This window comes from Hyla sarda, chromosome 7 (assembly GCF_029499605.1).
Source record: "Hyla sarda isolate aHylSar1 chromosome 7, aHylSar1.hap1, whole genome shotgun sequence".
In the NCBI taxonomy this organism is placed as follows: Eukaryota; Metazoa; Chordata; class Amphibia; order Anura; family Hylidae; genus Hyla; species Hyla sarda.
The window spans coordinates 206,428,827-206,456,803 of NC_079195.1; the positions used below are offsets into that span (position 1 = coordinate 206,428,827).

Below are 27,977 nucleotides of genomic sequence, written 5' to 3' on the forward strand. Positions count from 1 at the left end.
ACAACCTGACAGTGGGAGGAGTTTTCCTCCAGCTGTGAGTCCTGCGCTCACAGCTGTCAATCAAGGAAGTGTGTCCATGACATAGTTGATGACGCATGGACACAGCAGGACTAGTATGTGTCCAAGCAGGCAGGGGGGGCAGTTGTTTGACTGGCTTTTTCGGTATGAAATACTGAAAATGTTCTAATGAAAGCAATTGCAAAACCTATTGGTTATACATGCTTTACAACATATCAAAAGTTTTTGAATCTGACAGTGCCCATTTAAGGCCATGTTCACATGGTGAAATGTCCATGAGGAACGCTGCAGAAAAATTTCACAGCGGAATTATGCTAATTTTACTGCCCATTATGTTGAGTGTCGATTCCACTGTCCTATGCACACAGCGAAATATCAACAAAATTCAGAGACCTGTCTTTAAATTTTGCTGAATTGTGGGCGAAATCCCATTGATCTCAGTGAGACTTTGAATATCGGAAGAACTCTGTGTTTTGAGCACACATAAATTCTGCCGAAATTGCGCTCAAATTTCGTCCTGCAAAAATTCAGAATGCAGAATGGAATTTAAGCGGAATTGCAGATTTTCTGCTATGTGAACATAGCCTTAAGCAGCCACTAGTATAAGGGTGGCACTCTGGTGGAAAACTATTTTTTTTTTTTCAAATCAACTGGCTCATTTATACAGATTTGTAAATTACTTCTATGTAAAAATCTTAATCAGCTGCTGTATGCTCCAGAGGAAGTTGTGTAGTTCTTTCCAGTCTTATCACAGTGCTCTCTGCTGACACCTGTGTTGGCAACTGTCCAGAACAAAATCAAATCCCCTTAGCAAACCTCTCCTGCTCTGAACAGTTCCTGACATGAACAGAGGTGTCAGCAGAGAGCACTGTGTTCAGACAGAAAATAATTACACATCTTCCTCTGTAGCATACAGCAGCTGATAAGTACTGGAAGAATTAAGATTTTTATATAGAAGTAATTTTACAAATCTGTTTAACTTTCTGGCACATGTTGACTTTCTGGTACCCCCATTAAACCCTTTTATTGATGTCTTTATTTGTTATATTGTATTTGTTTGTTTTTTTACATTGCTACAATATTGTCCCATACAATAGAATTATAAATAATTTCAAATATTCCCAGTGTCACTGAGATTACCATATATTAAAGGGGTACTCCGGTGAAAACCTTTTTTCTTTTAAATCAACTGGCTCTGGAAAGTTAAACAGATTTTTACATTACTTCTATTAAAAATCTTAATCCTTCCTGTACTTATTAGCTGCTGAATTCTACAGAGGAAATTCTTTTCTTTTTGGAATGCTCTCTGATGACATCACGAGCACAGTGCTCTCTGCTGACGTTGTTATAATAAAAATAACAAGTCTTTATTTATTGCTGTCCTTAGTGGGATTTGAACCCAAGGGCCCAGCACTGCAAGGCAGCAGTGCTAACCACTAAGCCACTATGCTGCCCTTAGCATACATCTATGCTCGTGATGTCATCAGTGTTCCAAAAAGAAAGGAATTTCCTCTGTAGCATTCAGCAGCTAATAAGTACTGGAAGGATTAAGATTTTTTAATAGAAGTAATTTACAAATATGAATTCAGGTAGAAGAAACAGACATGGTCGCACATCTACAATCTTGTATAATGATCTAATTGCTTCTCGTAATTTACAAATATGTTTAACTTTCTGGCACCAGTTGATTTAAAAGAAAAAAGGTTTTCACCGGAGTACCCCTTTAATGATTTTGTTCATTTTAATTAAAGGAGAAGACATATATTTATTTTTTATTTTTTAGATGTAATGCTCAACCATTCCATGTCAAGGCGCTAACCCATTTCCTTTGCGAGTGTAATGATATTTTTCCTAATGTGCGCGGGTACCATTTTTAAACTATTTATCGGTAAAGTCATGGAAATAAAACTGTAGGGGGCAGCAAGATTGCATTCCTCTGCTGACTTCTCATTAAATGGCTTCTATAATCTACCCCATTAATGCAGGGAAACTGGGGCATATTCATCAACCTATTTATATAACAGTGAATGCCTGTTTGTACAAAAACGTATGACGAACAAAACGAGCGTTAGCTAAACATTAAAAAGATAATACTGCGGAAACAAAGGGAGCCTTAAAGAATCTGCATGTTTTACCTAAAGTGAGGCTCAGAATTTGAATATTATGGGATTGATATGCTGTTTCCTAACCAGTGTGCCTCCAGCTGTTGCAATACTACAACTCCCAACAGCCAATGGCTGTCTGGGCATGCTGGGAGTTGCAGTTTTGCAACAGCTGGAGGCACACTGGTAGGGAAACAGAGGGGTATTCCAGTGAAAAACAATTTTTTTTCATATCAACTGGCTCCAGAAAGTTTAACAGATTTTTAAATTACTTCTATTAAAAAAATCTTAATCCTTCCAATGCTTATCAGCTGCTGAAGTTGAGTTGTTCTTTTCTGTCTGACAACAGTGCTCTCTGCTGACACCTCTGTCTGTCTCAGGAACTGTCCAGAGTAGGAGCAGATCCCCATAGCAAACCTCTCCTACTCTGGACAGTTCCTGAGACAGACAGAGGTGTCAGCAGAGAGCACTGTTGTCAGACAGAAAAGAACAACTCGACTTCAGCAGCTGATAAGTATTGGAAGGATTAAGATTTTTAATAGAAGTAATTTACAAATCTGTTTAACTTTCTGGAGCCAGTTGCTATGTAAAAAAAAAATTTCACCGGAATACCCCTTTAATGATAATTAAATTACCATACCGCCATTGTAAACTAAAGTCCCAGTTGAGTTGACATTGATAACACTACAGCATACAGATACGGCCTTCCTTACCTGTCCTCTCCTCATATGTCAAGAATAACTGGCATGACCAGCTTTGTAGAAACCACAATTCTATTATTCTCTGTCAGGAGTTGTTTATGCTCATGTGTCCGTATGTGTCCACCCGGTGGCTGTGATGGGAGTTGCAGTCTGTCAAAGGTTATATAATCATGTTGCAATAATGGTCAGAACTCTGGACACTGACATGTGGATAAGTGCAAAATACTGCACTAAAAACCTTAGGGCAGAATATAGAATATGTTATACAGTCCTAACCTCAGTAACTGAGGAAGGGGATTTAGGGGTCATTGTTTTTCAAGACTTAAAGGTGGGCAGACAATGTCATAGAGCAACAGGAAATGCTAGCAGAAGGCCTGGGTGTATAGGGAGGTGGGAAGTGCTCATGTCTGTATAGGGAGAGGTATTAGATGTAGAAAGGGAAATGCTCATGTGTGTATAGAGAGAGGTATTAGCAGTAGAGAGGGAAGTGCTTATGGGTGTATAGGGAGAGGTATTAGCAGTAGAAAGAGGGAAGTGCTCTTGCCTCTGTACAGAACACTGGTGAGGCCTCACTTGGAGTACTGGAGGCCCTATCTCCAGAAGGATATAGATACATTGGAGAGAGTTCAGAGCGGAGCTACTAAACTAGTACATGGATTGCAGGATAAAACTTATCAGAAAAGGTTAAATGACCTTAACATGTATAGAAGAAAGACGAGACTGGGGGTTATGATAGAAACGTTATATGCATAAAGGGCGTAAACATAGTAAAGAAGGAGAGGAGATTTAAGAGAAGAAAAAACACCTCAAGAGGACAGTGATACATTAGAGGGGACTTTACTGAGAGAGTAGTGGATGCATGGAATAGGCTTCCTGAAGAAGTGGTCGCTGCAAATACAGTGAAGGAGTTTAAGCATACATGGGATAAGCATAAGGTTATCCTTCATATAAGATAGGCTTAAAGGAGTATTCCAGGCAAAACCTTTATATATATATATATATATATATATATATATATATATATATATCAACTGGCTCCGGAATGTTAAACAGATTTGTAAATTACTTCTATTAAAAAATCTTAATCCTTCCAATAGTTATTAGCTTCTGAAGTTTTCTGTCTAACTGCTCAATGATGATGTCACGTCCCGGGAGCTGTGCATGATGGGAGAATATCCCCATAGGAACTGCACAGCTCCCGGGACGTGAGTCATCAGAGAGCAGTTAGAGAAGTAATTTACAAATCTGTTTAAACCCTTAACGACGCAGGACGTAAATGTACATCCTGGTGATGTGGTAATTAACGCACCAGGATGTACATTTATGTCCTGAGCATATCTGCGGGCATCGGAGAGATGCCGGCATCATGCGCGGCAGGTCCTGGCTGGGGATCGCAGCCAGGGACCCGCCGGTAATGGCGTACACCCGCAATCCCGCGGATGTCCGCCATTAACCCCTCAGATGCCGTGATCAATACAGACGGCATCTGCAGCATCGCGGTCACTTAACAGGATGATCGGTAGTATTGAGCGGCATAGGCCATATTCGAATTCGCGATATTTCGCGAATATATGGACGAATATGCGTCATATATTCGCTAAATTCGCATATTCGCGTTTTATTTTCGCACATACGAAATTCGTATATGCGAAAATTAGCAAAAACAAAAAACTACGTAAACAAAAATTCACGTATGCGAAAAGTAGTAAATGCGAAAATTACCCTAAACATAAATTCGCACATGCGAAAATTAGCATAAACCATTAGCATAAGCAAAAATTCGTATATCCAAAAATTTGCAAATGTGAAAAGTTACATAAACAAAAATACGTCTATGCGAAAATTAGCATAAACATAATTAGCATAAGCAACAATTCGCATACACAAAAATTAGCAAATGTTGAAAATGACAGAAAAAATTCGAATATGCGAACATTCGCAAATACGAAAATTACCACAAACCAAAATTCGTATATACGTAAATTCACCTCGATAGTCTCGATAATATTCGCGCACTCGCGAATATAAGGTATTCGCGAATAAAGTTCGCATTTCCAATATTCGCGAGCAACACTAATGATCGGTAGTGTTGCGCGCAAATATTCGCAATATGAATTTCATTTGTGAATCTCGCATATTCGCGAAATTGCGAATATAGCGCTATATATATATATATATATATATATATATATATATTCGTTATTGCGAATATTTTTTTTTTTTTTTTACTTTTTTCACAGTAAACATCACAGTGATCATCCCTCTCTGCTTCCAGCTTGTGTGGTGTAAAGAAGGCTCTAATACTACTGTGTGAGACTGTTGTGCGAATTTTCGCATATGCAAAAATTATCATATTTTTCGCATATGTAAATGTTCGCATATGCGAAAATAAAACGAGAGTATTACGAATATGCGAATATCCGCGAATATATGTATGACGAATATTCGTCCATAAATTCGCGAATATTCCCGAATTCGAATATGGCCTATGCAGCTCAACATTAATGATCGGATCGCCCGCAGCGTAGGTCCCCTCACCTGGCTCCGCTGCCTTCCGGGAGTCTTCTGCTCTGATCTGCCTTCCCGCAGACCAGAGCAGAAGATGACCGATAACCCTGATCAGTGCTGTGTCCTATACATAACACTGAACAGCATTAGCAATCGAGTGATTGCTATAAATAGTCCACTATGGGGACTATAAGAGTGTAAAAATAAAAGTAAAAAAATAAAGTAAAAAAAATTTGAAAAACCCCCTCCCCCAATAAAAACGTAAATTGTCCCATTTTCCCTATTTTCCCCCCAAAAAGTGTAAAAAAATTATTTTATATACATATTTGGTATCACCGCGTGCGTAAACATCCGAACTATTAAAATAAAATGTAAATGATCCCGTACGGTGAACGGCGTGCACGTAAAAAAAAAAATTGTCCAAAATAGCTGTTTTTTTATAACATTTTATTCCCAAAAAATTTTTATGAAAAATGTAATAAAAGTTTTGTATAAGCAAATATGGTATTAATAAAAAGTAAAGATCACGAAGCAAAAAATAAATCGTATTGACCCAGAGAATAAAGAACACATGTCATTTTTACCATTAATTGTACGGCGTGAAAACAAATCCTTCCAAAATTTGCAAAATTCCGGTTTTCTTTTTAATTTCCCCGCACAAATAGTATTTTTTTGGTTGCGCCAAGTGAGTGATGGCATTACAACGGACAACTGATCGCACAAAAAACAAGCCCTCATACTAGTCTGTGGATGAAAATATAAAAGTTATGATTTTTTGAAGGGGAGGAGGAAAAAACAAAAGCGGAAAAATAAAATTGTCTGAGTCCTTAAGGTCCAAATGGGCTGAGTGCTTAAGGGGTTAACTTTCCAGAGCCAGTTGATATTTAAAAAAAAAGTTTTGGCCTGGAATACCCCTTTAAGGCTATCCTTCAGATAAGATAGGGATAGGCATAAGGCTATCCTTCATATAACATAGGGCTAGGGACTATTCATAGTATTCAGAATATTGGGCAATCTAGATGGGCCAAAAGGTTCTTACCTGGCATCACATTCTATGTTTTTATGTATTGAATTTGGGTGATAAGAAATTTGAGTACATAATGAAATTTGTGGAAAGGTAAGGCAGGAGACATCTCTAGTTGTGCAACTCATCCATAATGTAGAGTAGCACACTTTGTAAGTTCTGACCTTCCTCATACACAACAGAGATGGGTTAATTTATATAATTCATTTAAAGAAAGAATATGTGCAATTAAGTCGATAATAAAAAATATGAACAATAAAGGAGAAGACAAGATTCTGGCCCTGCCCCCTGGCAATTTATGTAGCTTTTTATTTTGACCGTTTCACACGCTTTCATAGGTGTCAGCTATAATTAGTGTTGAGCGGCATAGGCCATATTCGAATTCGCGAATATTCGCGAATATATGGACGAATATTCGTCATATTCGCATATTCGTAATATTCTCGTTTTAATTTCGCACATGCGAAAATTAACATATGCGAAACTTCGCATATGCAAAAATTAGTATAAGTGAAAATTTGTATATGCGAAAATTAGCATATGCAAATTTTGCATATGTGAATATTCGCACACCGGTCTCACACAGTAGTATTAGAGCCTTCTTACACCACATAGGCTGGAAGCAGAGAGGGGTGATCACTGTGATGTGTACTGTGAAAAAAAAAAATAATAAAAAAAAAAAAAAAAACGAATATTCGTAATTACGAATATATAGCACTATATTCGCGAATATGCGATATTCGCGAATAAAATTCTAATTGCGAATATTCGCGAGCAACACTAGCTATAATGGTGCCCTACATAGTTAGTGATATAGCGATCTTATAGATCCGATCCGATAGATAAGGAGTAGAAGGAATGCGGCACTCACCGATCTTTGCTGAATCTCTAGTACTTCTTTATTAAGCCATGTAACTTCTTATTTGAAACCTTACACATGCTCTCACAGGTGTCAGCTATAGTGTTGCTCGCGAATATCGCATATTCGCGAATATAGCGCTATATATTCGTAATTACGAATATTAGTTTTTTTTTTCTTTTTTTTTTCTTTTTTCACAGTACACATCACAGTGATCATCTCTCTCTCCTTTCAGCTTGTGTGGTGTAATAAAGGCTCTAATACTACTGTGTGAGACTGGTGTACGAATTTCCGCATATGCTAATTTTGCCCTATGTTTTCGCATTCGCGAATTTTCACATGTGCGAAAATAAAACGAGAATATTACGAATATGCGAATATTCGCGAATATATGACGAATATTCGTCCATATATTCGCGAATATTCGCGAATTCGAATATGGCCTATGCCGCTCAACACTAGTCAGCTACGATGGGGCTAGCTATAAGTGGTGCCCTGCATAGATAATGATATAGTGATCCAATATTCAATGTGTTGAAAGAAAACGGCACTGACCGATCTTTCTGAATCTTCAGTACTTCCTTATTAAAGGGGTACTCCGCTGCTCAGCTTTGGAACAAAGCTGGAGCCGGCTCCGGGAGCTTGTGACGTCATAGCCCCGCCCCTCATGATGTCACGCCCCCTCAATGCAAGTCTATGGGAGGGGGCGTGATGGCCATCACACCCCCTCCCATAGACTTGCATTGAGGGGGTGAGGCATGACGGCATGAGGGGACAGGGCTATGACGTCACAAACTCATGGCACCGGCTCCAGTGTTCGGAACCGTTTGTTCCAAACGCTGAGCAGCGGAATACCCCTTTAAGTCCTATTCACAACAATGAGGGGTGTATATACAGAAAGGTGAAAGGAGTGTATAGAGAAAAGGCAACAGCCGTTTCATGTCAGTACTTTATCAGGCACTTTGTCAGGTATTCACTATTGTACTATTATTCATACTTTATACCTGACGGGATGTTTTGTTATCTTGCACCAACAGAAAGCCAGTTTGGAGTTTTACATAGACATTCACGCCCATTCCACCATGATGAATGGATTCATGTACGGGAACATCTTTGAGCAAGAAGAGTTATTTCAGAGACAAGCCACTTTTCCTAAGCTGCTCTGTCGTAATGCGGAGGACTTCTCTTATGTAAGTATTGGGTCAATGCTGTTCTTCATTTGAAGCGGGTCACTGTCCCACCCTTCGCTGTAGCAGTTAGCAGTTTTTTTTTTTACTGTCTATTAGATTGCGTGTCGGGGACTGGGCACCTAAATTTCATAGATCACAATTAATAGATGCTTGTTAAAGGGGTTGTCTAGAAGTTGTATTAAAAAAAATTATAATAAAAAAAATAATTAATTAATCAATAAAAAATATGGTGATACTCAACTGGTGAATCTTAAAGGGGTACTCCGCTGCTCAGAGTTTGGAACAAACTGTTCCGAATGCTGGAGCCGATGCCAGGAGCCCGTGACGTCATAGCCCCGCACCCACATGACGGCATGCCCCACCCCCTCAATGCAAATCTATGAGAGGGGTCGGGGCTATGACACACGAGCTTCCGGCGCCGACTACATCGTTCGGAACAGTTTGTTCCAAATGCTGAGCAGCGGAGTACACCTTTAAATCTTGCAGTATTCTTTCTGGTCACTTAGCCTAATAATAACATGACACTTCCTCTTCTTTAGAAAAAAAGACTTCTTAGCAGTGTCCTCCTTATCATCACAATGAAACATAGCAATATATAGACAACACAGGATCACACCATTCACAGAGCATTCCTTGATAAAGCAGAACCTTCGGTCATGTAACCATGCAAGTAACCTCTATGGTATGATGTAGGACCTTAGGAGGTCCTTGGGTTACGTGTTACCCACAAATCTCTGTAATAATGATTGACATCCGTTTGGCTAATTAGCGTTAGTCTAGCCCCATATAAGGGAGCTGCGTCCAATTATCGCTCTCTTGGGTTGCTGCTGGACTAACAGGACGGTGTGCTACGCAACTTTCAAAGACACGCAAGGCCTCAAAACCTACGGCCTCAGCAGAACCAAAAATCGTGAGTTTTACTCTAATTCCTGCTAATGCTAGCGTGACTACTGGACCGCCACTAATTCTATAAATCCAGTGGAACAACGCATAGTACTAAAAGACTCTTAATGCTAAAGTCCCAACGATTGTCAATCTCCAAAAGAAGCGGTTGTTATGCTAATCTTCAGTAAAAGTTAACGCTGTTTACAGAAGCTCACTGGTTGTGGACAATCCATTATTATTATCTACCTCATACCTATTATCATCTACCTCCCTATTGTTCCTGGGAAGGGCGGCGGTAGAAAAAGCTTTATAGAGGAGCCCCACCATGGCGTCACGAATAGTAAGGGTTAACAAGCACCCTTTGATTACCGCACAGCTACACTCCCCATACCCTACACCCCCCAGGCTATCACATTTCCCTATGTTTTGCACTTTTAACTACATTTTGCAATTTTTTTTATACATGCTTTGAGCTGTCAGGCTTTCCAGAGCTCAAATCCATAAGATTTTATGTAGGAACATTTGAAAATATGTTGGGACTTTTCAAAATTGTTGGGAACATGCCCTGTTTTCGACTGTCAGACCCCCTTTTCTCCAGAAGCCACGCCCCCCTTTTCACATTTTCTCAGTAAAATGGATAGTTGATCATTTTTTGGGGTATTTTTTAGCCGCAAATTCTGGCACACAAATCGGGCCTAAAACCTGAGAAAAATTGTACTTAATAAATAACCCCTAATGAATTGACTCTAGGCTACAGGTTCCTATGGTTCATGTGGCTGCTGTAAAGCATATTCACTTTAATGGAACTGAGCTGCAGACCCACACCCAACCTGGAGACAGACGGGAAGCGGTTTTTGATAGAAAGTAGCTCTGTTTTTCTGTTCTTGGATAACCCCTTTAATAGCCTATTTTCAGGATAGGCCATCAACATCTTATTAGTGGAGGTTCGACACCTGGCAACCCCACAACCAACTTTTGCCAGAGGTGCAACACCCGCATATGCAGAGTACACAGCTGGGAGCAGACAGCGCCATAGATTGTGTAGTGGCCATTCTGGGTTACTGCAGCTCAGCTCCTATTGAAGTAAATAAATGCACAGCGCAGTATCAGAACTCCAAATGCTATAAAGATGTACCTATTAAAAATAATAACCAGCACCAAATTTGGGACCAAACAAGACATGTTGATAAAACGTAGAGATTCATGAAGATTTAAAGTATCACTGTTAATTATAGCAGCGGATAAGAGCCGTGAGCCAGTCTCCATCTGTGAAATAGGGATCAACCAGTGTGTTACTTTGTATGCAAAAGATTTTGTTCTTGATTCGAGGTAGAATTTAGGAATTGTCGCCGTTTTCTTATTTTTTATTATTGTTCATCAAAACTTTGGTGAAATAATAACGAGAAAAAAAAATGTGAAGGTCATTGTGACCTAAAATAGCAGAGTCTGCAAACTTCAGGAGACATAATAAAAAAGAACCATTTGCCTGATGGAAAGTAATAGAAGTGTTCCCATCAATGAGGCTGGCATACAGTAAATGGTTTTATTTCACTGTTTTCAGTATTACAAAGCCTTACCGCCTTCTATATAGAGCCAGTGGAAAAGCAATAATACTGTAATTATGGGGCCTCTTTAACGGACCCATTTTGCTGATTACATTTCTTTCCTATGTACAGGCGCAATATTGGTCCTACTACGGGACCTCGGCCAATTTCCATTTTATTTTCTCCACATTATAAACACTATTATTTTTATTGACTATTGCGGGGAAATTTCACCTGGTCTTCAACTCCAAGGAAAAGAAAGATCTTTTGCTGATTTCTTAAAGAAATATAATGCTAGCTGATGTATGAAGAAGACTAGCTGCAAATTCCTATCTGTCCCAGTTTATCCTATGAGTGAGGCTTTAAGGGGTACTCCAGCCCTGAGACATTTTATCCCCTATCCAAAGGATAGGGCATAAGATGTATCACCACGGGGGTCTTGCTGCTGGGGACCCCCGCAAACTTGTATTTGCCACCCACCTGTTTGAGCTGCACGCCGCGGTGCCAACTCACAAACGGCCGGGTGGCGACCATGGGGCCAGAGTATCGTGATGTCACGACTCCACCCCCGTGTGATGTCACTCCCGCCCCATAGACTTGCATAGCGGGGGTGACGTCACACGGGGCGGAGTCGTGACATCACCATACTCCGGCCCCGTGGTCGCCACCCGGCTGTTTGTGAGCTGGCACAGCGGCGTGCAGCTCAAACAGGTAGGTGGCGAATACAAGATTACGGGGGTCCCCAGCTATGGGACCCCTGTGGTGAGACATCTTATCCCCTATCCTATGGATAGGGGATAAGATGTCTCAGGGCCGGAGTACATCTTTTTTTTAAATTTTTTTTGTATAACTGGTGCCAGAAAGTTAAACAGATTTATAAAATACTATTTAAAAATATTAATCCTTCCAGTATTATCAGCTGCTGTATACTACAGAGGAAGCTCTTTTTTTAAACTTCTTTTCTGTCTGACCACAGTGCTCTCTGCTGACACCTCTGTGCATGTCAGGAACTTTCCAGAGCAGGAGAGGTTTGCTATGGGGATTTGCTCCTACCGTGGACAGTTCCTGACATGGACAGAGGTGTCAGCAGAGAACACTTCCTGTGGAACACAGCAGCTGTTGGGTGTGTCTGATTTCCAGGGCTTTCCAGAGAGAGGGGATTGAAGCAGATTTTCCTACAGCCTTTTTCCCAGGAGGGTGGCAGCCTCCTTGGGAGAACCTCCTGCTATGGAGCCCCAGACTTCCACCCCTCGAACTAGGCCGGAGGGGGGTGGGAGTGAGAGAGCTACGGCCGATTCTCAGGACGGGGTGAGAAGATCCAGCAGGCTCCGCAGAAATGTGGAGCCCACTCCCCCGTCCGTCGCTGGAAACCGCAAGGCGTCCGGTAAGAAAATTACAGTTATGTCTTCAGGGACTGTTGTTATGGAACCCCAGCAATGGGGGGTGAAGGGACCCAGGGAGTCGCTTGCCACCTTTGGATCCCGCATGCAGGCAAAGCTGGTGGAATATGAGCAGCTGGGAAAGAAGCTGAAGGTGTTAAGGGAAGATCTGAAGTTTGCTCGCTACCAGACAGATAACTCTGCCAAGGCCATGAGGGCTAAGTTTGCTGCCAGGGTGTGTGAACTGAAGGCAGAGGAGCAGGAGGTGGTGAGAGCCCGAATGCAGATCGTAGAGGGAGCGGGTATATTTAAGGAAAAGTTAAAAAATGACGACCGCTATAAAATCATGAAGACCCCTGTGAAGGAGGAAGAGGATAGTCAGGGGGAGGAAGAATGCCTGTTTGATACAGAGGAGAAGATGGAGGAAGGTGGTGAGGGAGATGGCGGCAGTGAGGGTGATGAGAGTGAGGGGGATGTGTGTGATACCCCATGTACCCCTAAGACCTCTGTCACCCCAAGTGCAGAATATATTAACCCTGCCCAAGTCGCCTTACCAACCACCTCAGAGGAAAGTGACAGCAGTGATGGCGGTGACAGCAGCCCGGTCGGTGGGGGGCTCCTGCGGGCCATAGTGATGCAGGAGTCACCCACCCGTCTTGAAAATTTCAGTTTTGGCCAGGACCTGGGCCCTGAGGAGAATAAAAGGAAGAAAAAGAAGAAGAAAAAGGCTGGGAAGCAAGTGAAGTTTGTTTTCTCTCCTATCCAGCAGTCTGGGCTACCTGAAAAGTTGGTTCAGGCTGCTGGGCCCCCCACCCTGCCAGATCCCGCTTCTGCTGTGGAACGGGACCAGCACGGGGGGTACAGTGCTGCATCCAACATGGCCGCGGGTGCTACAGTCATGCGTCCTGCTGGTAGGGAAGAGCAGGACGGGCTAATGGTGGGCAGTAGTTATGCGGCAGTGTGCAAGGGGAGCGGTTCCCCGAGTATTGTGGGCAATGTCACCAGCTCTGCAGGGCACTCCCCTGAGAGGGGGGGGAGTGTCCAGGCACCGGGACCTACTGCTGAGCCTGTGCGGTCGGGCGCAGTGTGTAGCGCGGATGCTGCAGGGATCTCCCCTGATAGGGAGGGGAGTCCCTGCACATCAGTGGCAGAAGGAGGGGTGGAGGTGCGCCCGGAGGGGCAGCCTCGGGATTTGACGTCTACGGTGGCGTCTCGTATAGAGGAGGAGTCAGTGTCGGCAGCCGCCGGTGACCTAAGAAGGAGCAAGAAGCCCAAGCTAAAACACATCCAGGCCAGCCCAGAGGTAGTGGGTGAAGCAGCTGCTGATCCCATATATACTGTAAATGAAAGCAATGTAAATACAAAGAGTGTGAATGATGAGAGTGGTAGTGCTGTGGATGAGAGGGGTGTATGTGGGAGTGGTAGTGGTGTAGATGGGAAGAGTGGTAGTGGTGCAGATGGGAGGAGTGGTAGTGGTGCAGATGGGAGGAGTGGTAGTGGTGCAGATGGGAGGAGTGGTAGTGGTGCAGATGGGAGGAGTGGTAGTGGTGCAGATGGGAGGAGTGGTAGTGGTGCAGATGGGAGGAGCGGTAGTGGTGTAGATGGGAGGAGTGGTAGTGGTGCAGATGGGAGGAGTGGTAGTGGTGTAGATGGGAGGAGTGGTAGCGGTGTGAATGGGTGGAGTGGTAGTGGAGTGAATGGGAGGAGTGGTAGTGGAGTGAATGGAAGGAGTGGTAGTGGTGTGAATGAGAGGAGTGGTAGTGGTGCAGATGGGAGGAGTGGTAGTGGCTTTTGTGGCAGTACAGGTGGCCTAGGCAGGGACATAGGGACGGTGTCTGGTCCGGCTGCCCCCCCGGTCGCCAGGAGTTATGCGAGTGTGGCGGCTGGGGGTTCAGTGGGATCTTTACCTCCTGCATCTGGTGACGGTCAGTTGCAACGGCGCCTCCTGGAGGCACTGAAGAGAGGAGAAAGGACGCTCCAGGTAGAGGGAAAGGAGATGGACCTGTCTTTTTGGGTGGAGAGACATGGTCTGGGAGCGTTCCGAGAGAGGAATGGGGAGACCGTATGGTCCCTCCAGACACCCGGGCAGGAGATAGGTCGCAGGAATGTGGCCCGTCTGGTCTGGAAAGGCGAAGATGCGTGCCCCCAAAGGGGCAAGGTGGTGGAGCTTCTTTTCCAGATGGGTTTCAGGGCTAGGGACATCTTTGCCCTGATTCACCCCTTCGGCTCCTCCGAGTTTGACGTCAGCTTTGTTAGGCCGGAGGGACTAGATCTCTTTTGGTCTAATTATGAGCTGATGAAAAACGAGCCCGGATGGCGAGATTTCGCTGTAAAAGCGGTATCTCGCCAGAGTATGGTAAAGAAAGTGACCGTTTTGACACGTAACGAGTCACTTTCTTGTTATGACATTATGACCTGGTTGGGCAGGTACGGGGAGGTGACGGACATCCCCCGGAAGAACTTTGATGAGCACAATATATGGTCAGGGGCCTGGACGTTTTCCGTCCGTCTCAGGCGTTCAGGGAACACGGTCACCCACATCCCTTCGGCCGCCTTCCTGGGACGCGACAGGATTCAGATCTTCTACCAGGGGCAGCCGAAGCTGTGCCACAGGTGTGGTGACCCAAACCACTTTAGTGCCAACTGCACTCAGCAGATATGCGCCCTCTGCTGTGGGGTGGGTCACCTGGCGGCCACCTGTGGACAGATTCGGTGTAACTTGTGTGGTGACTTAGGTCACCCGTTCAGCCGGTGTCCGCGCTCGTTCTCTAATGCTGTGACCGCCCCGGCTGGGGAAAGCCTAACGGTTGCCCCGGCGGGGGAAGGGACCAGTGGAGGAGAGGGGGCACCAAAGCCAGTGAAGGAAAAACATAAGACCCCCTCTATGCGGAGGCGAGAGGAGAAGCGCAGGTTGGAGAGGGTCCTTGAGAATGCCCAGGTGCCAGGGGTAGCTCGGGGTCCCACTCCAGACACTGGCTCAGAAGGAGGTCAGAATAACTCTGAGGCTTTGGGTGAGGCCAAACTGGACGAGGAGATGGGGAGACTGCGTAGGGAAGAAGGTCAAGATGCTCCTTCCTCCAGTCATGCCTCTGAATCCGAAACTGTGGATGAGGAGGAGGAGGAGGGGCAGACAGTAAATGGTGGCCAGAAAAAGAAGAGGAGGAAAAAGGGTAAGAGTAAGGTGGCGCCATCCTCCTCTTCAGTTGTAGCCTCAGACCATAGAAGGAACAATTCAGTCTCCGACCCTCTGATCGTCCATTCAAATCGGTATGAGGCCCTCGGGGATACTACCTTCCCTCCTCCTCTTGAGGTTCAGGAAGCAGTGCGGCCTCCAGGAGGTGCCGAGCCTCCTTCCTCTGGGACAGTTTCCTCAGGGGTGGAGGTAACACCAGATGCCAGAGGTAAAGATCCTGGGATGGATATGTCTCTGAGCCTAAAAAGGGGTAAAGGGTCTTCCTCTGATTCAGATGGGGATAGAGGGAAGGAGAGGAAGAAGGTATAAGGGGTGAGGCCATCTAACTCAATCACCCAGGATGGCGGCACTCACCCCACTGACGCTGGCATCTATTAACTGCGCCAGCATTAAGTCGGATACGGCTAGATTCGCAGCCTTTGATTTTCTCGGCCGTGTTGAAGCCGACATTTTCTTTTTACAAGAGACCAGGTTGTCAGATCTAGCCTCTCTGGTAAAAGCCAGAAGAGAGTGGAGGCGAGGTCCCTCCCACTGGTCTCTTGCGGCTGAGCCGTATAGTGGGGTGGCGGTCCTTTTTACCGCTCCAGTTGAATGCAGACGGGTTATTGAGTTAGAAATGGGGAGGTGCCTGATCTTAGATGTCCTCATGAAGGGACAAGAGCTCCGGCTCATTAACATCTACGCCCCACAAACCAAGTGGGGCCGCAAAGATCTCTTTATGAGGATTAAGCCCTTTCTTTTTACGAGTCGGCAAGTGATCTTTGGAGGGGACTTCAATAATGTCACGAGGTCCCAGGATAGGAGAGGCTCCAATGGTCCGCTGACTTGCGATAGTGTGGCACTGATTAGCATAGCTAGAGAAGCTCGCCTAGAGGACGCCCACATCCGGAGCCCCTCGGGCCACGCGGGTTTCACCTATCATCAAGGTAGTCGCAGGTCTAGGATAGATAGGTTTTATTTAAAGGAGGAAGCCGTCTCTTCCGCAGTGTCCGTGGTTGAGGTGGAGTTCTCCGATCACTGTATGATTTTGTTTTCCCTGAATGTTTCAGAGACCCCCCGGATGGGTAAAGGTTATTGGAAGCTGAATTCGTCCCTCCTGGAGGAAGCAGAGGTGAGACAGTCCTTTGAGGATTTTCTTCAGAGTCAGGTACCTTTACTGGGCCTCTGTAGTAATAAGCTGGAGTGGTGGGAGATATTCAAGAAGCGGGTTGCGGGGTTCTTCCGCCAGCTCTCGAGCCTCAGGTCCCTGAACAGGTATCGCCTGTATCAGGGTCTGAGGAGGAAACTCGAGCTCCTTGTCTCGACTGGAGGTAGCCGAGAGGATATCTCCAGAGTGAAATCCTTGCTGATGAGGTGTCAGTACGATAGGCACGCATCTTTGGTTTTTGAGAGGGATTTCGGGAAGTACCGCTCGCCCGACCCTTACAGAAACTGTAAGATGTCAGTGAGTAGTAAAGTCATTTCAGGACTGATTGATAGTACAGGATCTCTGAATCGGTCCAGATCAGGGATCTTGGAGGTTGTCAGATCCTTCTACTCGCACCTCTTGGGGAGGAAGGATCTGGATCGAGACAAGATGTCGGTTTTCCTGGCTGAAACCATTCCTGAGCCAGGGGTAGACCCTTCTCTTGATGTTTTGGCAGTAGAAATCAGGGAAGAGGAAGTGAGACTGGCGATCGAGGGGCTCGCCCCTAAGAAGTCGCCAGGTCCGGATGGCTTAACATCCGAGTGGTACAGGACCTTTAAGGAGTCTTTAGCTCCCCTCTTGACTGAGGTATTCAATGAGTGTCTCTCCTCGGGCACTCTGCCGAAGTCAATGAGGAGGTCAGCCCTGATTCTCCTGTCAAAGGGTAAAGATCCCAGCCGTATTGAGAATTGGAGGCCCATAGCTCTTCTCAATACGGACAGGAAACTTCTGGCCAAGATACTGTTTAATCGGCTGGTGAAGTTTGCACCCCGGCTCCTTTCGGGGGCCCAGCACTGCTCTGTTCCAGGCCGAAGCACCTTAAGTGCGGTCCTTAGTGTCAGGGAGGCAGTGGAGCGGAGTAGTGCGGGTCTCTGGAAGGGGTACTTGCTGTCCTTGGATCAGGCCAAAGCATTTGATCGGGTGAACCATGAGTACCTCTGGTCTGTCCTCCTGAGATATGGCTTACCGAGTACTTTTGTTAATTGGCTTAAGATCTTGTATGCAGGGGCAGAGAGTTTCCCGCTAGTGAACGGGTGGTCTGGCCGCTCTTTTGAGGTGGGGTCCGGAGTCCGTCAGGGTTGTCCTTTGAGCCCGCTTTTATACGTGTTCGCAATCGATCCCTTCGTCAGGAGGGTAGATTGTGGGCCGTTGGCGGGAGTCGGGATGAGTCTGGTGGAGCTGGATGTCCCCCAGAGAGTAGTGGCGTACGCTGATGATGTCACCATTTTCGTGTCCTTGAGAGAGGAGGTCGATGTGGTGATGTCAGAAGTGGACCGCTACTCGGAGGCATCCGGGTCTAAGATCAACCGGGATAAGTGTGAGAGTCTCTGGCTGGGAGGGGGAGATCCCACGTTTGATCTCCCGGACACCCTTCCAGGGCCCCAAGAGTCAGCAAAAGTTTTGGGCATCATATTCGGCCAGGATGATTATTCCACCAAAAACTGGGATGGTAAGCTCCAGGATGCCACTCAGAAGGTGAACCAGTGGAAGGGTTGGTCTATGACCCTCAGGGAAAGGGTACACCTGATCAAATCGTACCTGCTCCCCTTGTTTATCTATCTGGGCAGCGTATGTATCTTGCCAGAGGCTTACTACACTAAGATCTACAGCCTGTTTTTCCAACTGTTATGGGGAAACAGGATGAACCTAGTCAAGAGGGAGGTTACGTACCGCACGAGGAGACTAGGGGGTTTATCTATGGTAAACCCTGTGGTGTTCTTAACAAACACCTTCTTGAAAGCTAACATCTCAAACCTCTGGTCAGAGAGGGCTCCTCCGTGGGTACTCTCCTGCAGGGAATGGTTTCGGCCTTTCTTCCAGGAATGGGAGAGAGGAGGGCAAGTGAAGGACCTCCGTACGCCACACGGATATCTTCCGGCTTATGCTACCCCGACTCTGAAGGCGATACGTCGGTGGGGTCTGGGAGTGTGGGAGATCAGGACCCAGTCAAGGCAGTTCCTTGACAAACGGGTTCTGTTGACCCACTTCCAGAAGCCTCTGGCGCTCAGGGACTGCCCAGGTCGGGATCTGAGGGTGGGGTTGTACCTTTTAAACATGAAAAGGATCCCCCAGAAGTTTTGGGACTTGGCCTGGCGCTGCTTTCAGGGGAAGCTATATGTAAAGGACAATTTGAAGTGTAGGAGCTCTGATGACCGGGGATGTCCCCGAGAAGAGTGCGGGGACACGCTGGAAAGCATGGACCATTTCCTGCTTCATTGTCCTTTTAATGTAGGGGTCTACAACCGGGTGGGCGCTTCCATTGGCTGGAGTCACCTTGCTGGCCTTACCTATCCGGAGTGGGCTTATGGGGCATTCAGGAACCTGGGTGGCCGAGACCGGGGCACTTTATTTGTAGTCAGTTTAGTGGTTAGGTACTACACGTGGAATGCACGGTGTCTAGTATCTACACAGCGGAAAGTCCTCTCCGAGGTGGAGGTCTGTAGGAACATCACCGGTGACCTCGGGAAGATCAGGTCTTTGGAGTATGGCAGTCTTGGTAACAGTAGGGCTTCTCTCCTGTGGAGAGGTTTTTCATTTGATGTGCCCTAGGTACTAGACCTCTTGGGTAGAGTACCCCTGTTTCTGGTTAGGGATAGCAATATAGGGACAGAGAGAGGGTGAGTGCAGGGTCAGTTTGTTGAAGGGATAACGGTAGGGTGAGTCGAAGGGAAACGTTAGTGGAGAGAGTTTAAAAAAGTAATATCAGGATTGCCATCCTTCTTCCTGGTGGTGGGCTATGCATGTACACCCTAGTATTTTTGTTTTGTTTTCAGAATATGTATTGCCTAAAGGGCTTACAGGCGACCGAACTTGGGCCTAAGGTGGGTTGTATTGTTTTGTATTTGTATATGATGTTATGTTGTGTTTTGAAGTTGTATTTGTATAGTTGGTTTGGGTATAGATTAGGTTGGGTGGGGGAATTGGTGGGTTGGTGGATGTTTGGAGGGGCTTGCATGGGTCAGTTATGGACTGGACTGGATATCCATGGACTATGGACTCTGACCCATGTCAAGGTGGGTGGTTGTGTGGGTGATGGGTTAGACTAGTGTAGGATGTCATGTGTTTTGTAGATGTATAGTTTGGTTTTTGGTGTATATGGTTTATGTATATATTTGCATTTAGGTTATGTATTTGTATTTTTATATTTGTATTGTATATATTATTATATAGTATGGATTGATTATTTTATTTTATGAGGGGATGGGGATAGGCAGTCGGATCAGATTTAGTTAGCATTTTTATATTACTTTAAATATTGGTTATATTATGGTAGTGTAGATAAAAAAAAAAAAAAAAAAAAAAAAAAAAAAGTATATGTATGTGTAGGTGTGTGTATGTATATATATACATATATATATATATATATATATATATATATATATATATTTATATATATATATATACATGTGTATGAATAAAATAAAAAAGTAAAAAAAAATAAAAAAAATTATAAAAAAAAAAAAAAAGTGTATGTGTGTATATATATATATGTAGATATGTGTATGTATGTATATATATATATATATATGTGTATGAATAAAATAAAAAAGTTAAAAAAAAAAAAAAAAATTTATAAAAAAAAAAAAAAAAAAAAAAAAAAAAAAGGGTGGATGTTAGTTGTGAATGTAATGTGCAGTTGAGTTTTTACCAAGTTTGGTTGTTTAGTTTAAAGCTAAGTAAAGCTATTTTTATGTTTATGTAAAGAATGCGTGGGTATGTGTGTGTGTGTGTGATAGTATTTTTCATAATTTATATGTAGGTAATTTATATGTAGGTATAATGTTATGTGTTTTGTTAGATTAGCTAAGCTGGGCTGGCCGGTTAGGCAGGTTTTGTTGTGTTGTGCTTTGTTATTGCTAGTTAAGCCTGTTTTTCGGTTTTGTTAAGTTTTATATATTTATAATAAAAAGAGTGTCAGCAGAGAGCACTGTGGTCAGACAGAAAAGAAAATATTTTACAAATCTGTTTAACTTTCTGGCACCAGTTATTTAAAAAAAAAATATATAGTTTTCCACTGGAGTACCCCTTTAACATAGTGACCAAAAAATACAACATGTGATTTAAAGAGGTATTCCGGAAGGAAAAAAAAAAATGTTTCTAAATCAATTGATGGGAGAAAGTTATGCAGATTTGTAAATTACTTCTGTGTAAAAATCTTTATCCTTCCAGTACTTATCAGCTGCTGTATACTACAGAGGAAGATGTATAGTTCTTTCCAGTCTGACCACAGTGCTCTCTGCTGACACCTCTGTCTGTGTCAGGAACTTTCCAGAGCAGGAGCAAATCCCCATAGCAAACCTCTCCTGGTCTGGACAGTTCCTGACTCTGACAGAGGTGTCAGCAGAGAGCACTGTGTGTAATTGGACAGAACTACACAACTTCCTCTGGAGCATACAGCAGCTGATAAGTTGGTATTTTTCTTATAGAAGTAATTTACAAATTTCTATAATCGCCTGTCACCAGTTTATTTGAATAGAAAAATAAATAAAAACTACTGCTTCATAAGAAGGACATGGCAGAACTGGAGAGGGTGCAGAGGAGGACGCCAAGATCATTATTGGTATTGGCTTGTGGTTAAAAATGTTAAAAATAGCAGATTGCCGCTATGAGCAGGCACAGATGGAGGCAACACTGTAGGGTCCATCATCAGCGGATCCACAGCGTAAAATACGCTGCGGATCCGTCAGTGGGAACGAGCCCTTATGGGGTTTATGGCATCAGCCTTATGGCGTTTTTTTGTAGTCTTTTTTGTAGTAGTCTCAAACTGTGGCCCTCCAAATGTTGCAAAACTCAAATTCCCAGCCAACGGCTGTCTGGGCATGCTGGGAGTTTAAGTCTTGCAGCATCTTGAGGGCCACAGTTTGAGACCACTGATCTAGATCAACACAGTAGGGTTTTAGGTTGAGCTAGATAGACTTTTTTTTCAATCACAAAGTGGTGGCTTTTACGCACCGCTCCAGGGGAGAGCCAAGGCCCCATACAGGAGATCGCAGAGGGGTCCCAGCAGTCGGACCCCCCGCAATCTAAAACTTATCCCCATTCCCCATGGTACTTCTCCTTTAATATCTGCAGCCCACAATTTCTATATTATTCTCCGATAAACAAAGACTTGCAAAAATCGTAACGTACAATTATTTTCTACTCAGGAATGACTCCTTGGCAAAATTAGATGCCGAAACGCGTCAAAACAAATGTTTTGCAGAGAAGAAAAGTGGCAGGAATTTGCAAAGTGTGTGCGAGCATCTCCACATCGAGCCTTAATCATGCACTATATAGAAATAAGAAAAGATTATGAAGCTAAGCCATTTCCATTAGAGAGTGCAGGTTGCTTCTGGGGCTGCCAGGCATCCACTGCGTTGGCCATAATTGACTGTCTCCCAGCCTTAGCCAAGCTGAGAAACAATGTTCTATTAACCACTGACAGACACATCGAAAAGATTACTCTCCTTAAAGCATCTGTCAGCCCTGATTGATTTACCAAGCGCCGCGGACTGAAAAGGTTTCAAGTGCAGACACAATTTTGTAGGCATTTATCACACCAAACTAAAAAGAAATCCCGATTATATTAATAATGCACAGGGCTTTCGCATGCAAACCGGGCAGATCGACTTAATAACTTGTTTGCTGTGAAATGGGATTCACTTTTGGAGATGGTTTCATTTATCTGAATCTCCCCTAAATGAGTCACAGCTCAAAGGGATTTAGTTCCGCGGCTTAAGAATTGAATCTGGGCTAAGCAACAGGTTCAGGAAATCAGGTTCTTGCCTTTACATCAACACGACGGCTGCCCAAAGGGTTCAGCTGGTATTGGGATTTTTGCAACTAAAAATTGATTTACAAGAATAGACTACAGTTAGTAGACCGCTGCATACTGTGCTGTATACTGTGCTGTATACTGTGCGATATATTTATTTGGTGGTTAAGAAATTCTGCTCCCTCGCTGAGAACGCAGGGCTTATACATATGGTTTTATTATTTGTACAGAGCTGGAAAAAGGGGCTGCCATAGAGGTGCACGAGCCCCCTGCTGTATGATTACAATGCAAGAAGTAGTAAACATGTACAGATTCTGTATATACGGAGAGTAAAACTTAATTTCCCATGGTGGGCCCAAGGATCTTCAAGCGTTACTGTCATTAGTAAGAAAAAAAAAAAATGCTTAAATCAGTGTATTAATGTGCCCTAAGATCTGTATACATAATAATATGCATATGTTAACATGTAAAATACCTTATGATCTATGTATTACTGTAATGTGTCTATCTGAATTCTTCTCACAGGCTGGGGACGTGGAGTATGATAAGCCCCCCCACACCCCCCCACACCCCACACACACACACACACATTTTTACACTTGTACAGCTTTCTGCTTAAATGCATGCTGTATGTAACTCTAATGCAGCCATGCATGCTCTACATAACTCTAATGAAGCCATGTCAAACTATAGGGTGCAAGGACAAGAAAAACCTGCATTTGTGCCAAAAAATTAAGATTTTTACATTTTCACAGCTTTGTGACCAAAGTGCATGTTTTTTATTACCATAAATCAACCATGTGAACCTATATGGTTCAATTAAGTTCATAAAATGACCAAAGAGAAACCATTTTTTTGCACATAAATAATAGTTTAGCACCTTTTATTGCTTGTCCCTGTACATGGTAATGCTTCTCATCTGAAGAGGCTGCAAGCTGTCTGCATCTTGTCTGGATCTCACAGGTGTTCTCCTCGCACAGTTGAAAGTTGGATTATACACTGTACTGAGGCACGGGAGCAAGCAGAGGAGAGAGAAGACCACACCCCCCACTCCCCTTCCCTTCAGAATATCGGTCCTTTTCTTGATAGTAGTCAGGACCAAAGAGCCCTAGATACCAGGATGGGTTCGTTTTCAAAATTGAAGAGACAGAGACCCCTAGTGGCCATGTTTTTAAACATTTATTTCACATCTTTAGCAATAACTTTTTAATGAAGTCTATTAGGAAAATTCTAATGACAGTAACACTTTCAGTTTAGCTTGGTAGGGAGTTAGATATACATAGCTGGGGGTAAATTGTGCTTTCCACTGTATAGGGGCCCAAAAGGTCAGCACTTTGATGGCATATACATGAATAGAACTGTGGTTGGTACCATGAAAGTTGTAGAGGAGGCGCTATGGCTTGAACCATTTTGGTGCATTGACCGGCACTGAATGGAGACACTGGCTACCATGATTTGGGAAGCAATATGGTGTAAATGTACTATAGAGACACTATAGTACACACCAGGTGCTATAAAGTCAAATTTTTTATAGGAAGGTCACGTTACTTAATCACTGACAAGAAGCTTCTCCTTTACAAGAGCATATTATGGGCTATTTTTTATGTCCATATTATTGCTGAGTGCCTTTACCTGAACATGGGGTTACTGACATGTAGTTTCAGCATAATAGATCCCATTGATGATGTGAGTTTGGGTCAGTAAACCCATGGTGTGGCTAGGACATTCACCATTTCCTCAACAAGGGCAATCTGGGACCTCTGGGACACCCACCGATCACAAGAACACGAGTCCTGCCCCCCCCCACTATTTTAGTGGAGTGGTGGATAGACAAGTGAGCTGCCATTACTGTAAATTCAACCGCTGCACCATTCATCCTAAGGGACAGTATACCCCCTGTTCTCACTATCAATGGGGGTCCCAGTGGTCAGATCCCTACCAATCAAACACTCGTATTTGAAAACCCCTTTGGGCTAGGAATACACTTCAAAATGCCATATGCCATACTGGTGTTTTTTGTAGACCAAAAACGCTGCAGAAAATATGAAAAGCATTTTTGCTTTTGTGGTGTTTTTAGGATCAAGGACAGTTTTCAAAAAATGGCAGCATGTTCTGGATATGGTGTTTCATGAAATGTTGGCATTTTCCCCCCTATAGACTTCCATACATGGAAAAAAACATAAAAAAAAAAAACAATGTGTATTTAAAATTGGTGTCCCCCCCCCCCCCCCTGGATTCTTAGGGTAGTGTACATGTTACACACTGCAGAAAATCTGAGCATTTTATCAGCAAAATCCACCATGGCAATTCTGCGCCGAATCCGTGTGGATTTCCTGTGCTTTTTCCACTGAGGGTTTGTGGTCAGATATGCTAATATTTTCAAATAAAAAAAAAGTATAAATTAAAAATCCAAAGTTTATCTATAGCAAAATCTGCAACACCCGCACATTTATTGCAGTTTTTTTTTTTGCTGATACACTACCCTAAAAAGATGTAATGCAGCAGGTGAGGTATATATATACCCAGAATTATATACTGCTTACTTTAAGCTATTATACATTATTAACTGTTTGGTGTCTCTTCAGTTCCATTTCCCATATATGAGCACAGAGCTCCTCAGTGACATCTAATATGTATACAGGTTACAGTAGGAGGTACATTACCCAATATAATCATATATACAATATATCTATATGCAGCATGCACAAAACCTGCCCTTCAGCAATAGGTTTTATTTCTAATGTATTCCTCTATGAATGTCTTCATATATTCAAAGGTCACTCACTTTATTGGGTTTCTCGGTGCAGTTTATCATCTGCGTTTATTCCAGCTGTAGGGTGTAAATGTAATGTAATATTACTCTACATTGTAAGATCTACACCGGATGTGCACACATGGACACGGTAGTCCTTGTTCACATGTTGACTTTCCTCCTGGCTGCATAATTTTATAAAAATAATAATAATAATAAATTATTATTATTTGGTTTGTTGATAATGAGGGGAATATTCAAAGACTTGTGTTATTAAGGCTCTTAATATTGCGCCGCAAAGAATGTTAACTTATTTTCAGAAGTGTGTTTGGTCTTTTGAAAATTTGGGACGAATAGCAAATCATTTAATACCTGGTATACTTGGAATTAGCTGCGACACTTTGTGCGCCAGAAAGTGGTGCTAAACCTTTGAAAATAGGCCTAACAACACCCTAACACTCCATTAAAAAAAAATAAAAAAAAATTGGCTAACAGGGAACCTAAATCAGGTGCTAAATATCTGAAAATGTGGCACTTGTACTGTACGACACATTTTAAGCAAATTTGGCGCACCTAAAGCAAAAAAGGAAGTCGCTAAATTCTTTGAATACCCCCCACCCAGATACTCTGTACAAGATAAGGTGAATGGCGATATTGCAATGATAGGTCACACATGACAATTATGGCTTTTTTCCACAAAATGTTTTACACAATTTTTTTATGCATTTATTTTATCCCCTTAAAGGAGAACTCCGGTATGGGTGGGAAAAAACAACTTATCCCCTATCCTAAGCATAGGTGATAAGTGTTAGATCGCGGGGGGTCCGACAGCTGGGGCCCCCTGTGATCTCCTGTACGGGGACCCGGCTCGCTCCTGCTCAATGGAGGAGCCGAGCGTTTTCGACCACAGCCGAAGCTGCGGCCAACACACCCCCTCCATTCACTTCTATGGCAGGGCTGGAGATTGCCGAAGGCAGCACTCCGGCCCTGCCATAGAAGTGTATGGAGGGGGTGTGTCAGCCGCAGCTTCGGCTGTGGTCGAAAACGCTCGGCTCCTCCATTGAGCAGGAGCGAGCCGGGTCCCCGTACAGGAGATCGCAGGGGGCCCCAGCTGTCAGACCCCCCGCGATCTAACACTTATCCCCTATGCTTAGGATAGGGGTTAAGTTGTTTTTTCCCACCCATACCGGAGTTCTCCTTTAAGGACCAGGCCAATTTTATTTTAGCGTTTTCGTTTTTTCCTCCTCGCCTTCTAAAATCCATAACTATTTCCATCTACAGACCCATATAAGGTCTTGTTTTTTGCGTGACCAATTGTACTTTGTAATGAAACCTCTCATTTTACCATAAAATGTACGGTAAACCCAAAAAAATATTTTTTTAGGGAGGAAATTTTAATGAAAACCACAATTTTGAACATTTTGGTGGGTTTCGTTTTCACACTGTACACTTTATGGTAAAAATGACGTGTTCTTTATTTTGTGGGTCAATATGATTAAAATGATACCCATGGCTAGATACTTTTATATTTTTGTACCGCTTTTTGCACAAAATTTGACCACCTATTACTTTTTCATTTTTCCGTATATAGGGCGGTATAAGGGCTCATTTTTTGCGAAGTCATCTGTACTTTTTATCGATACCACATTTGCATATATAAATTTTTAGATCATTTTTAATAAAAATTTTTGGGAATAAAATGTGACAAAAAAAGCAGCATTTTTGTACTTTATTTTTATTTTTTATGTTTACGCCGTTCACCGTCATTAACATTATATTTTGATATTTCGGACATTTCCGCATACGGCGATACCCCATATGTTTATTTAAAAAATTACGCTTTTTGGGGGTAAAATAGGAAAAACTGTCAATTTTCATTTTTTGTGCGGGAGGGGATTTTTCAAATTTTTTTTACTTTTGTATTTTTACATTTTCAACTTTTTTTTTTTTTTTTTTTCATTTTTTATGTCCCCATAGGGGACTATCTATAGCAATCATTTGATTGCTAATACTGTTCAGTGCTATGTATAGGACATAGCACTGATCAGTATTATCGGTGATCTTCTGCTCTGGTCTGCTCGATCTCAGACCAGAGCAGGAGACACCGGGAGATGGCCAGAGGAAGGTGAGGGGACCTCCGTCCGCCATTACAGATGATCGGATTCCCGTGGCAGTGCTGCGGGCGATCCGATCATCTATTTTAACATGTTCATTGCCGCAGATGCCGTGATCTGTACTGATCACGGCATCTGAGGGGTTAATGGCGGACATCCGCGCGATCGCGGATGTCTGCCATTACCGGCGGGTTCCCGGTTCACAGAATCTGCCGTGTATGACCCGTGCACCGCTCCGATGCTCGCGGTCATACACAGGACGTAAATGTACCTCCTGGTGCGCGAAGTACCGCCAAACCAGGACGTACATTTACGTCCGTGGTCGTTAAAGGGTTATTTTTATTTTTTACAAAAATAAAAAAAAACATCAAAAACATAGTGTGTGGATTTTCAGTATCCTTTCAATTGTCTTCTTACCATTTTTTCTGATGATTTCACTCACTTAGTACAATACTGGCTAATGCGGAACAATGCACAACATAAAATCTTTGCAAGTTTAATGAAAAAGGAAAAAAAACTGTAGCCTTGATTAGTCTGAATCTGAGTCACCTGTGGTAAATTATGCTGATTGGACAGGATTTGGAAAGACACAGCCCTGTCTATATAAGGTCTCACAGCTGATAACATATCAGAGCAAAAACCTAGGCAGGAGCAGGGAAGAACTGCCTGTAGAGCTCAGAGGCAGGGATGTGTTGAGGCACAGATCTGGCGATGGGGGCAACACATTTCTGTACCACAAAATGGTTTCCACTTATGGTCCTTATCCA

The 27,977-nt window shown here is 43.4% G+C and overlaps 1 protein-coding gene across 2 annotated transcripts in view; it reads left to right on the top strand.

The window, feature by feature from the left end:
- The window catches only part of LOC130283237 (cytosolic carboxypeptidase 6-like), a 1,802,518-nt gene that overhangs the window by 1,618,647 nt on the left and 155,894 nt on the right, over window positions 1-27,977 (top strand). For both annotated transcript variants that reach the window (XM_056532458.1, XM_056532459.1), the window contains exon 10: window positions 8,250-8,402. In XM_056532458.1, the coding sequence (XP_056388433.1) occupies window positions 8,250-8,402 (153 nt within the window). The remainder of the gene's footprint in view (window positions 1-8,249; window positions 8,403-27,977) is intronic.